Genomic DNA, 12,774 nt, shown 5'->3' with positions numbered 1-12,774 from the left:
GCTAACAGCGGCGGCCACATATCCGAAATCATATTTAAACATTAATGTCAGCACAGACCTCCTGTTTTATTCTAATTTCTCCGCCTCTATAAAAACCATCCTTTAGTTGTTTCTACTTTTGAAGTGTGATATGCTTAAAATATCTTTTGCTGGGTTATAAATGTGTGTCGCAGCTAAATGGTTTGTGTCATTGCTGATATTAACATAATGTCCTCTTTCATTGTCATTTCTTTAACTATTTTTTGGTATTCTCATTAACAAAGAATATTATCTCCGCTAAACCACCGTATGGACTTTCTACAACAACTTTTCAATGATTGTGGTTTGCAGGGCGAGAGAATAAAATATAATTTTCAATAGGCAACGAGTGTGATATATATTTGTCCCTCTTTGGAACCAGCTGATTCATACCCACCATCAAAAGAGATGGGGTGGTGGGTTTATATTGATTTTGTTTCCATTTACAATAAAAAATTGTCGTTTGTATTAACCATATCGGTTGCTACTAAGGGAAGGTTAAATTCATCTACTCCTGCAACACTTAAAAATGAAACACATGTCTTAAGAAAATAATAAACAAATTAATTAAATAAGTAAATGATAAATTTTACATTCATTAACACGAGCGTAATGAAACCGAATGTATTTTTCTAGACGATACAAAAAATGAGTGTTAATTTCTGCAAAAAAAAACACATATGTAAATATAAGTGATCGCTGTGATTAAAACCTGATCTACTAAAGGCACACATGTCAGTCTAGCCCAACAAATTTTAATTTCAAATAACTCTTGAAAACAGATAATTAAATGTTAATAATAATAAACAACAAAGCTAATTAAACTACAAGCCAATTGCAGTCAGTTACTTACCGTATTAAACGACTAATGTATTCATTTTTCAAACGAATAGATTGACCTTTATTTAAGCGACCAAAAAATGAATAGGCCGTCAACATGCCACTGAATAGTAAAAAGGGATCGGTATACAAAGAAGCGGCACGACCAATAACAGTCCAAGAACGGCCTAAGCTCTAAAATGATAAGAAAAATCAATTAATTAATTAATTTTAAAGGTTCACATTAAATGATCGCGATTGAAATTTACCTCCGACATTTCGGTACGATTGTTGTAGGGATTGAAAAACATGGCCATCGATTTGTGGGAGAACAACAACATAATGGCATTCAATAATCTCAAACCATGTACCGCTTGTATATCGTCCGCCGATGAAGAGGTACTGAATAACCAACCAAGATTTTTTTCCAAGGAGAATGCACATAACCATGGATCTAAACAAAAACGTGGACAATTAATTTAATCATAAAATTAATTAAAAGCAAAAACAATAATAATTTCAACACTTGTTGAAATGACGAGCGAACGATCACTTACTTGATTGCTTGTTTTTAGTAAAATGATGGTATAATGTTGATAAAATCGTTATGGATAAGATGGTTACAAAGAAACGTCTATAAAATCAAAATAAAAATTAAAGATAAAAAACATTAATTTTTGAATTGCTAAGGTTTTTTTTGTTGTTTTAGCTATTATGCAAATTTGTGTGATTGTTAACTAGAGTGTGTTGTAAACTTACACTGCCCACGTTGTATTGCGATCCCAAGGTTTATTGTCTCTAAACTGACACATTTGTGGTTCTACACGTACTTTGAAGGTAATGCCTGTCGATGCTGTCATATTCTTAAGAATCTCCTTAACACTATATTCCACATCTTTGTTGCTGCATGAAGAAGGCACACAAATGCCCCAATTGATCAATGAGTAACGGGGTACACGATGTCCAGGCTAAGTAATAAGAAATAGTTTAAAAATGGTTAATGGTTTTTGCTAATAATTATACAAATATAATAATAATTTAAAGTAGAAATAATTTGAATTAAAAAACAAATTTCAGATTCTTTGATAACTTCTATAAAATCCATTAAAAATTTAAAGAGAAGGCGTTTGTGAGTCTCCTGAAGAGTAGATATCAGCATTATGTACAAGTAATTTATGTTATTTAAAACTTTAGGACCTTAGAATTAACATTTTATAGAAATCAAGTTAGAGTTTATTGTGGGTATTGACAATAGAATATATTTATATAGGGGTTAAATAGGGGGTAGGGTAAATTATGGAGCGATTCTCACAATGATTGGTAGAATGATTTAGGAACAATATTGCCCATTTTCAATACCCAACAAACCTTATCAATAGAGAGTATTTGTGGGAAATTTCATCCAGCTAGCAGACATACAGACGGACGGATACTTTTGTGGGTCTGCGATAAATATTTCTGTTTGTTATATTTAAATCGAATGACTAAATCAATATACTTTTTTGATGATTGAAACCATTGTGTAGTGAGCAATACAGAACCGTGATTATTGACGCAAATATTTTGATTTGACTTCAAACGTGGTTCTCAAAGGTTTCTCAAATCTGATCAGAGATTTGAATTTTACATTTAAATTCAATTTGGTGCGCCATTCATCGGTATCATCGAGCCTTATTTTTTCGGGGACTCTATGGTTAATATCAAAGTAACGACAGATTAGCTGCACAGAACGATGATTTTAGCGCAAATATTTTTATTTGACATAAAAAGTGAATCTCAAAGGTTTCTCAAACCTGAACAAATCATCGGAATTTACATTTCAATTCGATTTGATGTTGATTTGAAAATAAAACTAAAAAAAAAATTGTATTTTCTCAATTGCATGACAAAGATTATTCTCAAATAATTTTCAAACCTAATATATTATATGAATTTAAGAAGAGGAAACGTTCTTTCCAATAAAGCTCATATAACTGTTAATAGATTCGATAAATATTGAAGTACAAAATATTTAAAAATTGTAATCCACATTTGAAAAACCTTTGAAAAAATGGAATTTCTCAATGTTAGAAAAAACTGCCCTGTTTGATGAGATGCAGGGGATTGATTTTAGATCATTCTTCATTTGATATTATACCGATCAACTCAGAATCATTCATCGGTATCATCAAGCATTATTTTTTCAACTACTTTATGGTTAATATCATAGTAAAACAGATTTGAGAAACCTGATCAAAGCTTTGGATTTTACATTGCAATTTGATTTGATTATTCTCAAATCATGCTCAAACCTAAAGCTCATATGATTGTTAATATATTCGATAAATATTGAAATATAAAATATTTCAAAATTGCAATCTACATTTGAAACACATTTGAAAATAATGGAATTTCTCAAAGTTAGAAGAAACTCCTCTGTTTGTTAAGAATTCAAATCATTCTTATTATAGATATTAGAACTGAATATATGATGGGTGTCTTCTTTTTTGTTCAAGGTTAATTTCGCGTTCCGAAACTAGCTGCCTAAATTGTGTGATATCACACTTCTGTTTTCGATTTAATTTAATTACTCACGTAATTCGCAAGATAACGGTAGAAATGTTGGAAAGAGTGAACGAAAATTAGACCTTTCGAATGGACCATTCAAATGTTGGCCGCGATTGATCCAATGTAAATGTCAGATATTGTTCATAATAAAGAATTCGACATTTAATTCTATTTTAAGGGCCCCATTTTATAAAACGAAGCTTTCAGAAATGTATGAAGAATACTGGGAAAAAGGTTTGAAACTTAATTTTTTCCCTTCCAAACTAATTTTTTTTATTTAAAATTCTAAATTCTCATACACAAATTACAATATTATTGTGTTAATTTAAAGAGGCACTAAGTCCCGAAACCGCAAATGAATTAAGGCCCCAAAATTTTATATAGAAAAAACCAACAACGAAATTTAGGGACTTAGTCCATTTTGTGGGGATTTATTTCATTTCTAAAATTGGGGATTTAATTCATAATGAAATTACTCTGGGATGTATCAAAAATTGGCTTCGCTCAGAAAAGTTGTTTTGCATTGCCGGCATTCGGCCGGACGCAAAGGTTTCCTCCTCTGGGGTGTATCAGAAATTGGTTTCGCTCAGAGAAGTTGTTTTGCATTGAAGGCCTTCGGCCGGCCGCAAAGATTTTCTCCTCTGGGGTGTATCAAAAACTGGCTTCGCTCAGAAAAGTTTTTTTTCATTGCCAGCCTTTGGCCGGGCTCAAAGGTTTTCTCCTCTGGGGTGTATCAAAAACCGGCTTCGCTCAGAAAAGTTTTTTTGCATTGAACATTCTGGGCGACCGGGTTTTTGCTACACCCCAGAGGAGAAAACCTTTGCGCACGGCCGAAGGCCGGCAATGCAAAAAGTTTTTAGTATGCGAAGACGGTTTCTTTTTCATTTTGGTTGGGGGTTTAGTTCCTTTGGTTGGGGATTTATTTCATTTAGAACTTTTGGTTTTTAATTCATAATGAATTAAGCCCCCAATTTTGGGGTTTTAATTCATTTGTGGTTTGGGGACTTTGTTCGTAGCGGCATTAAAAGACAGTATATTTCGACTTTTAAAAACACACAATAATGACGTATGTATTTTAATTAGTTTGCTTACTTTTATTCATTTTAAATAAATTTAAATTATTTATTGCAAATAAAATTCTAGTTTCTAATATGATCCAATTAATAGAAACAAATTAGATTTCTTTGTTTTAGAGTTTCTTTATATCGCATGTTCCCAATAAAAAGCCATAGAAACTCTAATAAAAATGGTAGAAGAATAGTTCTTTTCAAAATGTATCTAGTTCAACTCAATATTTATCAATTTTTTAAATGACGTATTTAAAATCAAACATTTAAATATTGCTTTCTTTTTTGAATGTCTGCAAAGTCTATTTTATTTCGCCAATCAAGTTTAATAACATAGTAGTAAATTTTTTATTATTAATTTGTATAAATTTTAAATAAATATTTCGAGAATAGAATGTTGGGAGATTTGTGAGAATAATGCAAATAGAACAACTCGTGACGTATTTAAAACCTAACATTTAAATATTGCTTTCTTTTTTGAATGTCTGCAAAGTCCATTTTATTTCCCCAATCAAGTTTAATAAAATAGTAGTAACTTTTTATTATTAATTTGTATAAATTTTAAATAAATATTTCGAGAATAGAATGTTGGGAGATTTGTGAGAATAATGCAAGTAGAACAATTCGTGAGAATACACGTTTTAAAGTTTCTGGTGTACTTTGATCAAACATTTCAAAATTTGGCTAGACAGTGACCTATATTTCTAAATATTTAAATATATATTAATAGAAGTTTTAATTTCTTTAGAAACGATTTCTGCTAAAATCAAATTCATTTTAGTAAAGAAAGATTTTTGTTAGTATATTAAAAACAAAGAATATCTTTTATATTATGCAAATTATTATAATAAATATATTTAAAAACATCAAAGAATAACATTCACTTATGAAAATTTTTATAAAGAATATATTTTTTAAATCAAATTAAAAGTTTTATAACTGTTTTAATTATAAATTTAGGTTGTTGATTGATTTTACAAAACCATGCTGTCAAATGATTAAGTCAACTAGGTTGTGACAGTTATTAAACCATTACAAAAACAACAATTATTTTATTTAGCTGTAAACAAAAAAATCCTATTGTTTTTGTAACAGTTTTGTAATGAACGAACCACTTGTTACTATTTTGTTGTCTCAATCATTTAAATGTCAGATTTCGTTAATGAGCGACACACCTCTACTTAAGTCTTTTGTTTTCTAATACAGTTATTGTCAAGTTTGAAACTTAGGTATTTCATTTGTTTACATTTCACTTAATTTAAATGAGATTTTTCTTTATTGTTTTTGTTTTTTAAACAATTAATAAATCAACTGTGTAATTGTTTATAAATAGAAAGCAACTATTGTTAACATTCCATATTTTATTGTTTTAAGTAATTAAGTTTAATATGACATTTTTAAATATGTGTTTTGATTTATATTTGTTGTTTTGAAAGCCATTAAATTAGTTTTATCTTGTTTATAGTTTTTATTATTGTTTTAATATTTAAAATATTTATCAATTTTAAAACAAGCTGCTGTCATTAAAGCTTAATCATCATTAGCAACTTCATTTTAAATGTATGCATATGGTTTTAAGTTTTCAAATGGGTGCAATGAACTTTAATTTAATTCATTAATAAATATTTATTAAAATACAATATTTCTTTTTTTGTTTTGTTTTATCAAAAGCTGGGGTTTCTCTATTGAATTTAAAATATATAAATATGTTTGTATATATTTCATTGCAGTCTATGGAACTAGTTATGTTTTAACGAATTTTAAATCTACTAGTTACCCACTAACATACTTGCAAAGGTTTTGAGAGGCGAATTTAAAATTCTTATTGAGAGACAATGGTCCTGCATAACTATTTACTGAAAAAACATTGACTATATATAGATTGGAAACTCTCCTGTCAAAAACCTAACTCAGTTGTTAAAAACCTAGGTGGTGAGAATGTATTAATAAAAATCAATAGTAAAATATCTTTGGCCTTACAATCTCTTTTGAGTTTGCTTATGATACGATCAGAAACTGTCGTTCTAAAAGAGTTTCGTTGCCTGACAGCTTTAAATATTTTTTGATTTGTTTCGACTTCATCTGCTCGAAAGTCAATGAAATGTTTGCTTATAATTGGTTGCATAGCTCGGGTTATGATGCGTACAGTTCGGGGGCGATAAAGAGATCTTTTTGATTTACATTTGGACATTATTGTTATTGTTAGGGAATAATGGAATTGAAAATCGTTTGGGAAAACTTGAAGTTTTGTATTGAAATTTATGTTTTCTTTTAATTTTTTTATTTTATTAAATTGAAATCTTTAAAAATTTACATGCTAATTATATTTCCAATACATGGCAAATATTTCGATTTAGAAAATAATCTAATTAAACAAATCGTTACAATTTCTTTTTTAGGTCATCTAAATCCATTCTAAATATCTTGTTTCTAGTTAAACTATACTTTGCCCTAGAAAAAACAAATCAAATCCTCAACAGCTTAAAAGCTATTAACTTAAATCACTTAAAAAACGTTTTTACAATTACACGATTCATTCTTTTTTTTTATAAATAGATTTTGTAGTTTGCTGTAAAATTGAAATCAAATAAATGAATAAATCACGTAATAAATACAACATGTTAAATTGTTAAATTTACATACTACATTAAATATTGAAATAAATAAACAACTAACAATAGTTTATAAAACAATTAATAGAAAAACAATTATTATGCGATAATATTTTTATAAATATTTGCAATAAAAATTTGCATATACTATAACATTTTGAATGGCTACTTACAAAAAATATTTGTAAAAATTTAAATTATTGACTGAAAATAACTAAATAAAATTAATAATAAAAAAGGTCGATAAATTAGACTATAATTTGTTAAAATATTTAATAAATAAAACTTGAACCTCTTTAGAACCCGATTTGATCTACATATATAAATCTCAAACTCAGTATTTAGTAAAAAACGAAATGTAAAAATAATACAAAAACATACGAATTTAAAGAATTTTAGCCTTATTATAATACATTAATGTAACAAAAAAGTAAATTTTTATCAAAAAGTACTTTTTTGTATTTTTGAATATTTTGAGATAAAGTACTTTTTGTGATAAAGTAGTAAGAATATGATTTTTTACTTTAAAATAAAGTAAAGGATTTAGTTTAAAATAAATTTAGCTCAAAAGTACAGTATTTTGTAACATTATTAAGAAAGGTACTTTTATCAAAAAAGTACTTATTTCAAAAAAGTACTTTTAGATATTTTCAGCGGCAGATGCTAAAACAGTAGTTTGTATGAGTTTTTTCTAATGTAAAAATGCAACTTTAGAAAAAAGTACTTTATTATTAAAATATTAAACGAATTTAGTTTAAAACAACTTTGTTTTCTATTATCTAAAAGTAGTAAAAAAGTATTATTTTATAAAAAGTAGTAAGAATATGCTTTATTACTTTTACTGTAAAGATATTTTTTTACTACTTTTTACTAAATACTAATGTAATGATAAAATATTTACAATTTTGTAAAATTTTTAAAAAAAGTAGTAAAAAGGTATTATTTCAAAAAAGTACTTTTATGAATTTGTATTTATTTTCTGTGGTAGATGTTATAAAAAAGTATTTTATGAGTTTTTTTTGGATTTTTTTTAGCACTTTTTTTTATTACTAAATTTTTTATTAAATTTATTATTAATTACATTAATATTTAGTATAAAGTAGTAAAAGAGAATTTTTTGTAAAAAGTACTTTTTTATATTTTTGAAAAATTTTATAAGAAGTATTAAGAATACTTACTTTTACTACTAAGATGAGGATTTAGTTTAAAATAAATTTAGGTCAAAAGTCCACAATTTTGTAAATTTTTTAAAAAAGTAGTAAAAAGGTACTTTTTCCAAAAAAGTACTTTTATGCATTTTTTTAATCTATTTTCTGTGATGTTAAGGTAGGATCACACGATTGCCGCAATGCACCAATTATTGGTCTATTTTATACGTCAATCGTGTGATTTCACAACTTATTGGCTCATATGTCAAACCACAACAATATTGTGCTTATTTGGCCCAATCAAATGCAACCCTGGTACGGCAATCATGTGAATGCTTGATAGGCAACATGCACCAATAAAAAAGTTAAAAATACACCAATATTTATTGTGTTCTAGTGCGGCAATCAAAGAAGACAATTAGCGCCAATATTAATTTTTGTAAATGAAATATTGTTTTTGTCAGCCACTCTCTGACCCACATACATCTTTTAACATTTCTTTATTAATTTTTTTATATGATAATTAAGGCCGACGCAGTTTTCTTTTTTTATTTAACAAATATTTTTTTCAAAAACAGATTGGTTTTACATTTATGTAAACAAAACAAAATTTAACATCTAGCACAACAGCTGTTTCTCTGAGTTGCCGTAAACTAGAACAATCGTGTGACTGAAATGCGACAATTATTGCCACTAAATCGCTTTGCGCCAATTTACGACAATCAAATTTATATAAAATGAAGCAATCATGTGACTGCAGAGAATTTGATTGGGACAATTTCTTTATTGGGCCCCAATTCAGCACAATAAAATTTGTATTAAATTGGTTCATTGCGGCAATCGTGTGATCCTACCTTTATAAAGTAGTATTTTTTGAATTTTTTTGATTTTTTCAAATGTAAAAATTTATTTTTAGCAAAAAGCACTTCATTAAAAATTTTTATTCTTAAAATATTACACGAATTTAGTTTAAAATAACTTTGGCTTTAATTATATTAGTATGTACTAAAAAGTAGTAAAAAAGTATTTTTTGTAAAAAGTACTTTTTTATATTTTTGAAAAATTTTATAAAAAGTAATAAGAATATGCTTTATTACTTTTACTACTAAGACAAGGATTTAGTTTAAAATAAATTTAGGTTAAAAGTTCACAATTTTGTAAATTTTTTAAAAAGTAGTAAAAATGTACTTTTTCCAAAAAAGTACTTTTATGTAGTTTTTATCTATTTTCTGTGATAGATGGTATAAAGAAGTATTTTTTGAGTTTTTTTTTTTGATTTTTTCAAACGTAAAAATTTATTTTTAGCAAAAATCACTTTATTCCTAATTTTTTATTATTAAAATATTAAACAAATTTGGCTTTAATTATATTAGTACTTACTGAAAAGTTGTAAAAAAGAATTTTTTATATTTTGGAAAAATTGTCTAAAAAGTAGTAAGAATATGCTTTATTACTTTTATTACAAAGATGAGGATTTAGTTTAAAATATATTTAGATTAAAAGTCCACCATTTTGTAAAATTTTAGAAAAAGTAGTAAAAAGGTACTTTTTTCAAAAAAGTACTTTTATGGATTTTCAGCAACATGGATTCTTTTTTATATTTTTTCACAATGTGCTTTTACTACTTTTTTTATATTTTTACTACTAAATAATTTTTGGGCACAAATTACACTCTGTTAAATTTTGAAAAAATAAGTAATAATAAAAACAAAAAAAAAAAAATATTTAGAAACATTAGTAAAATCCAAAAGTACTTTTTTGGGTGTTAAACCAATTTTCAAATTTGTATTATTGCATATTACTAAAGGTACTAAAAAGAAACAGTTTTAAAAAAAAGTACTTTTTGGTATTTTAAAATTTTCTGTAATTTTTTTAAATTTTTGCCAATTTTCTATTCCTGTATTATTAAAAAACAATAGCTACAGGGTATCACAATATTCTCTCTCCACCAAGAGTAATTGTTTTTTATAGTATTTTAATTTATTTATTTATATTGTTTTTTGTTTTGTTTGCTATAAATAAAATACAAATCATTAAGCGTACAATCACACAACTATTTATTATAAAATAAATATTGTTTTAAACAATTTAATGAATGAATTTTTATTAGTGGCTTAACAGACAACTTAATAAATTGTTGTTCTAAAAAAACCATTCAATAAGTGATTAAACAGTTAACAACAATTTATATAGAATGTATGAATAATTTAAAGTTTTAAACTTTTTCTAAGTCAAGGCAAATCAAAATTTATTTTAAGACATTAGGTCTAATTAACAAAGAATTTCATAGAAATTGTGATAATTGATGGAAATTATTATTATATCAGTTTAAATATTACATTATAACTAACGAATAATTTCACAATCTACAGTTGTTTTAATTTAATAGGAAATTAACTAACTCAAGCTTGGGTTAAGCCTAGTTTAAACCATAGTTAAAGATTAAAGTGTTACCATTATTTGATTACTTAACAAATAAAAAATTAAATAATATTGATTAGATAAGGAAATGATCCAATATTAATAACTCTTTAAAACTTACAAAGATAAAATCTGTGAAAAGGGCAGTGAATGGAATATATTCGATTTTGTTTGTAATATTTTGAACTTTTAATTTATTCTTGTTATATTTTTGCAAAGGCGCTAATTTTTGTAAACATTCAATCTGATTATTTAATAATTTAGAAATGTTTTGAATTTTTCTACTTTTGTCTAGTCATGTAAAACAAGCTGCCCATTTTGGTTTAAGATATCTAAAAAAAGATTTTTGGTTTTTGTTCTGCTTTTGAGTTTAGCTGTTAAAAATAAATTTTTCGTAGGCTGTTTTAATGTGTTTGTTTTTAATAATGTAAATTTATGTAAATGTAAAAATATTCTGACGTTTGTTTCAAAAGTTTTTTATGTAAACAAATTTTAAAGAATCGAAGTTTATCAATAATATTGCAGAACATATTATTAAGTCAATTCAGGTTTAAACATTTCTAATTTAAAGCCAGTTTAGATTGAAAATCTGCAAAACTATATAATTCAAAGTTTAACAAAAGATAATAATTTTTATACATTTTGATACAAGTAGTTCAAACTATTTTTAATTTTTTATGAAACCAAAGTAAATTTTAAGATTAAAAATCGTTTTTAGAGAAAACGTGTGATTAAAACATAATCTTTTGTTAAATAATTCGGGTTAAAAATATGTTTCCCGATTTTGACCCATTGTTGTTTGTCTTTCATTTGATATCCTACATACATGACTTAGTAAACGAGATATAGGGCAAAACTAGGTCAACAAATCGAGGTAAACATCTTGCTTATATCTCAGCCATTTATGTGTCAATTTTTCCGATTTTAAATGCCATTTGAACCAGAACTATAACCGATTTGGGGCTACACGATGACATGGCTATCTTAAGGGACTTCCGAACTTTGACAGTTGTTGATACCGGCCATATTGTTGAAACTACATACATCTGTCGAATTGGCTTTAATTTATTCAATTTGTTTAACAAATTACCATTCATCAATTAATGTTCTGTTTAAAAAGAAGTAAAAAGGTACTTTTATCAAAAAAGTACTTTTATGTATTTTTATCTATTTTCTGTGGTAGAAGCTTTAAAAAAGTATTTTATGTTTTTTTAATTAGTAAAAAAAGTATTTTTTTATATTTTTGAAAATTTTTATAAAAAGTAGTAAGAAGCACTTTTACTACAAAGATAAGGATTCAAAATATATTTGGCTGAAAAGTCCACAATTTTGTACAATTTTTAAAAAAGTAGTAAAAAGGTACTTTTTCAAAAAAGTACTTCTGTTTTTTTATCTATTTTCTGTGATAGATGCTATAAAAAAGTATTTGATTATTTTTTTAGATTTTTTCAAATGTAAAAAAAATCACCAATTTTTTATTATTAAAATATTAAACGAATTTAGTTTAAAACAGCTTTTGCATTAATTATATTAGTATTTACCAAAAAAGTAATAAAAAAGTATTTTTTGTAAAAAGTACTTTTTGAGAATTTTGAAAAATTGTATAAAAAGTAGTAGAATATGCTTTATTACTTTTATTACAAAGATGAGAATTTAGTTTAAAATATATTAAGCTCAAAATTCCACCATTTTGTAACATTTTTAAAAAAGTAGTAAAAAGGTACTTTTTCAAAATAGTACTTTTATGTATTTTTTTTATTTATTTTCTGTTGTAGATGGTATAAAAAAGTATTTTAGGTGTTTTTTTTTTAGATTTTTAAATGTAAAAAAATATTTTTAGAAAAAACCTCATTATTACAAATTTTTTATTATTAAAATATTACACGAATTTGGTTTAAAACAAATTTGGCTTTAATTATATTACTATTTACTAAAAAGTAGTAAAAAAACTATTTTTTGTAAAAAGTAATTTTTATATTTTGAAAAATTTTATAAAAAGTAGTAAGTAGCTTTATTACTTTTATTGCAAAGATTTAGTTAAAAATATATTTAGCTCAAAAGTCCACCATTTTTTAACATTTTTAAAAAAAGTAGTAAAAAGGTACTATTTTCAAAAAAGGATTTTTATGTATTTTGTATCTA

At 25.7% G+C, this 12,774-nt stretch overlaps 1 protein-coding gene across 1 annotated transcript in view; it reads right to left on the bottom strand.

Moving 5' to 3' along the window:
* Positions 1-12,774, bottom strand: part of drd (drop dead) — a 52,738-nt gene that overhangs the window by 3,812 nt on the left and 36,152 nt on the right. Inside the window, exons 4-7 of the mRNA XM_065508303.1 lie at positions 1,597-1,805; positions 1,395-1,471; positions 1,107-1,291; positions 872-1,032 (exon numbers count right to left, since the gene is read on the bottom strand). Of these exons, the coding sequence (XP_065364375.1) occupies positions 872-1,032; positions 1,107-1,291; positions 1,395-1,471; positions 1,597-1,805 (632 nt within the window). The remainder of the gene's footprint in view (positions 1-871; positions 1,033-1,106; positions 1,292-1,394; positions 1,472-1,596; positions 1,806-12,774) is intronic.

The sequence above is a fragment of the Calliphora vicina genome, chromosome 4, assembly GCF_958450345.1.
Source record: "Calliphora vicina chromosome 4, idCalVici1.1, whole genome shotgun sequence".
Classification (NCBI taxonomy): domain Eukaryota; kingdom Metazoa; phylum Arthropoda; class Insecta; order Diptera; family Calliphoridae; genus Calliphora; species Calliphora vicina.
Note: the sequence above shows the minus strand (reverse complement) of the source record. Positions and strands in the feature narration are given on the sequence as shown.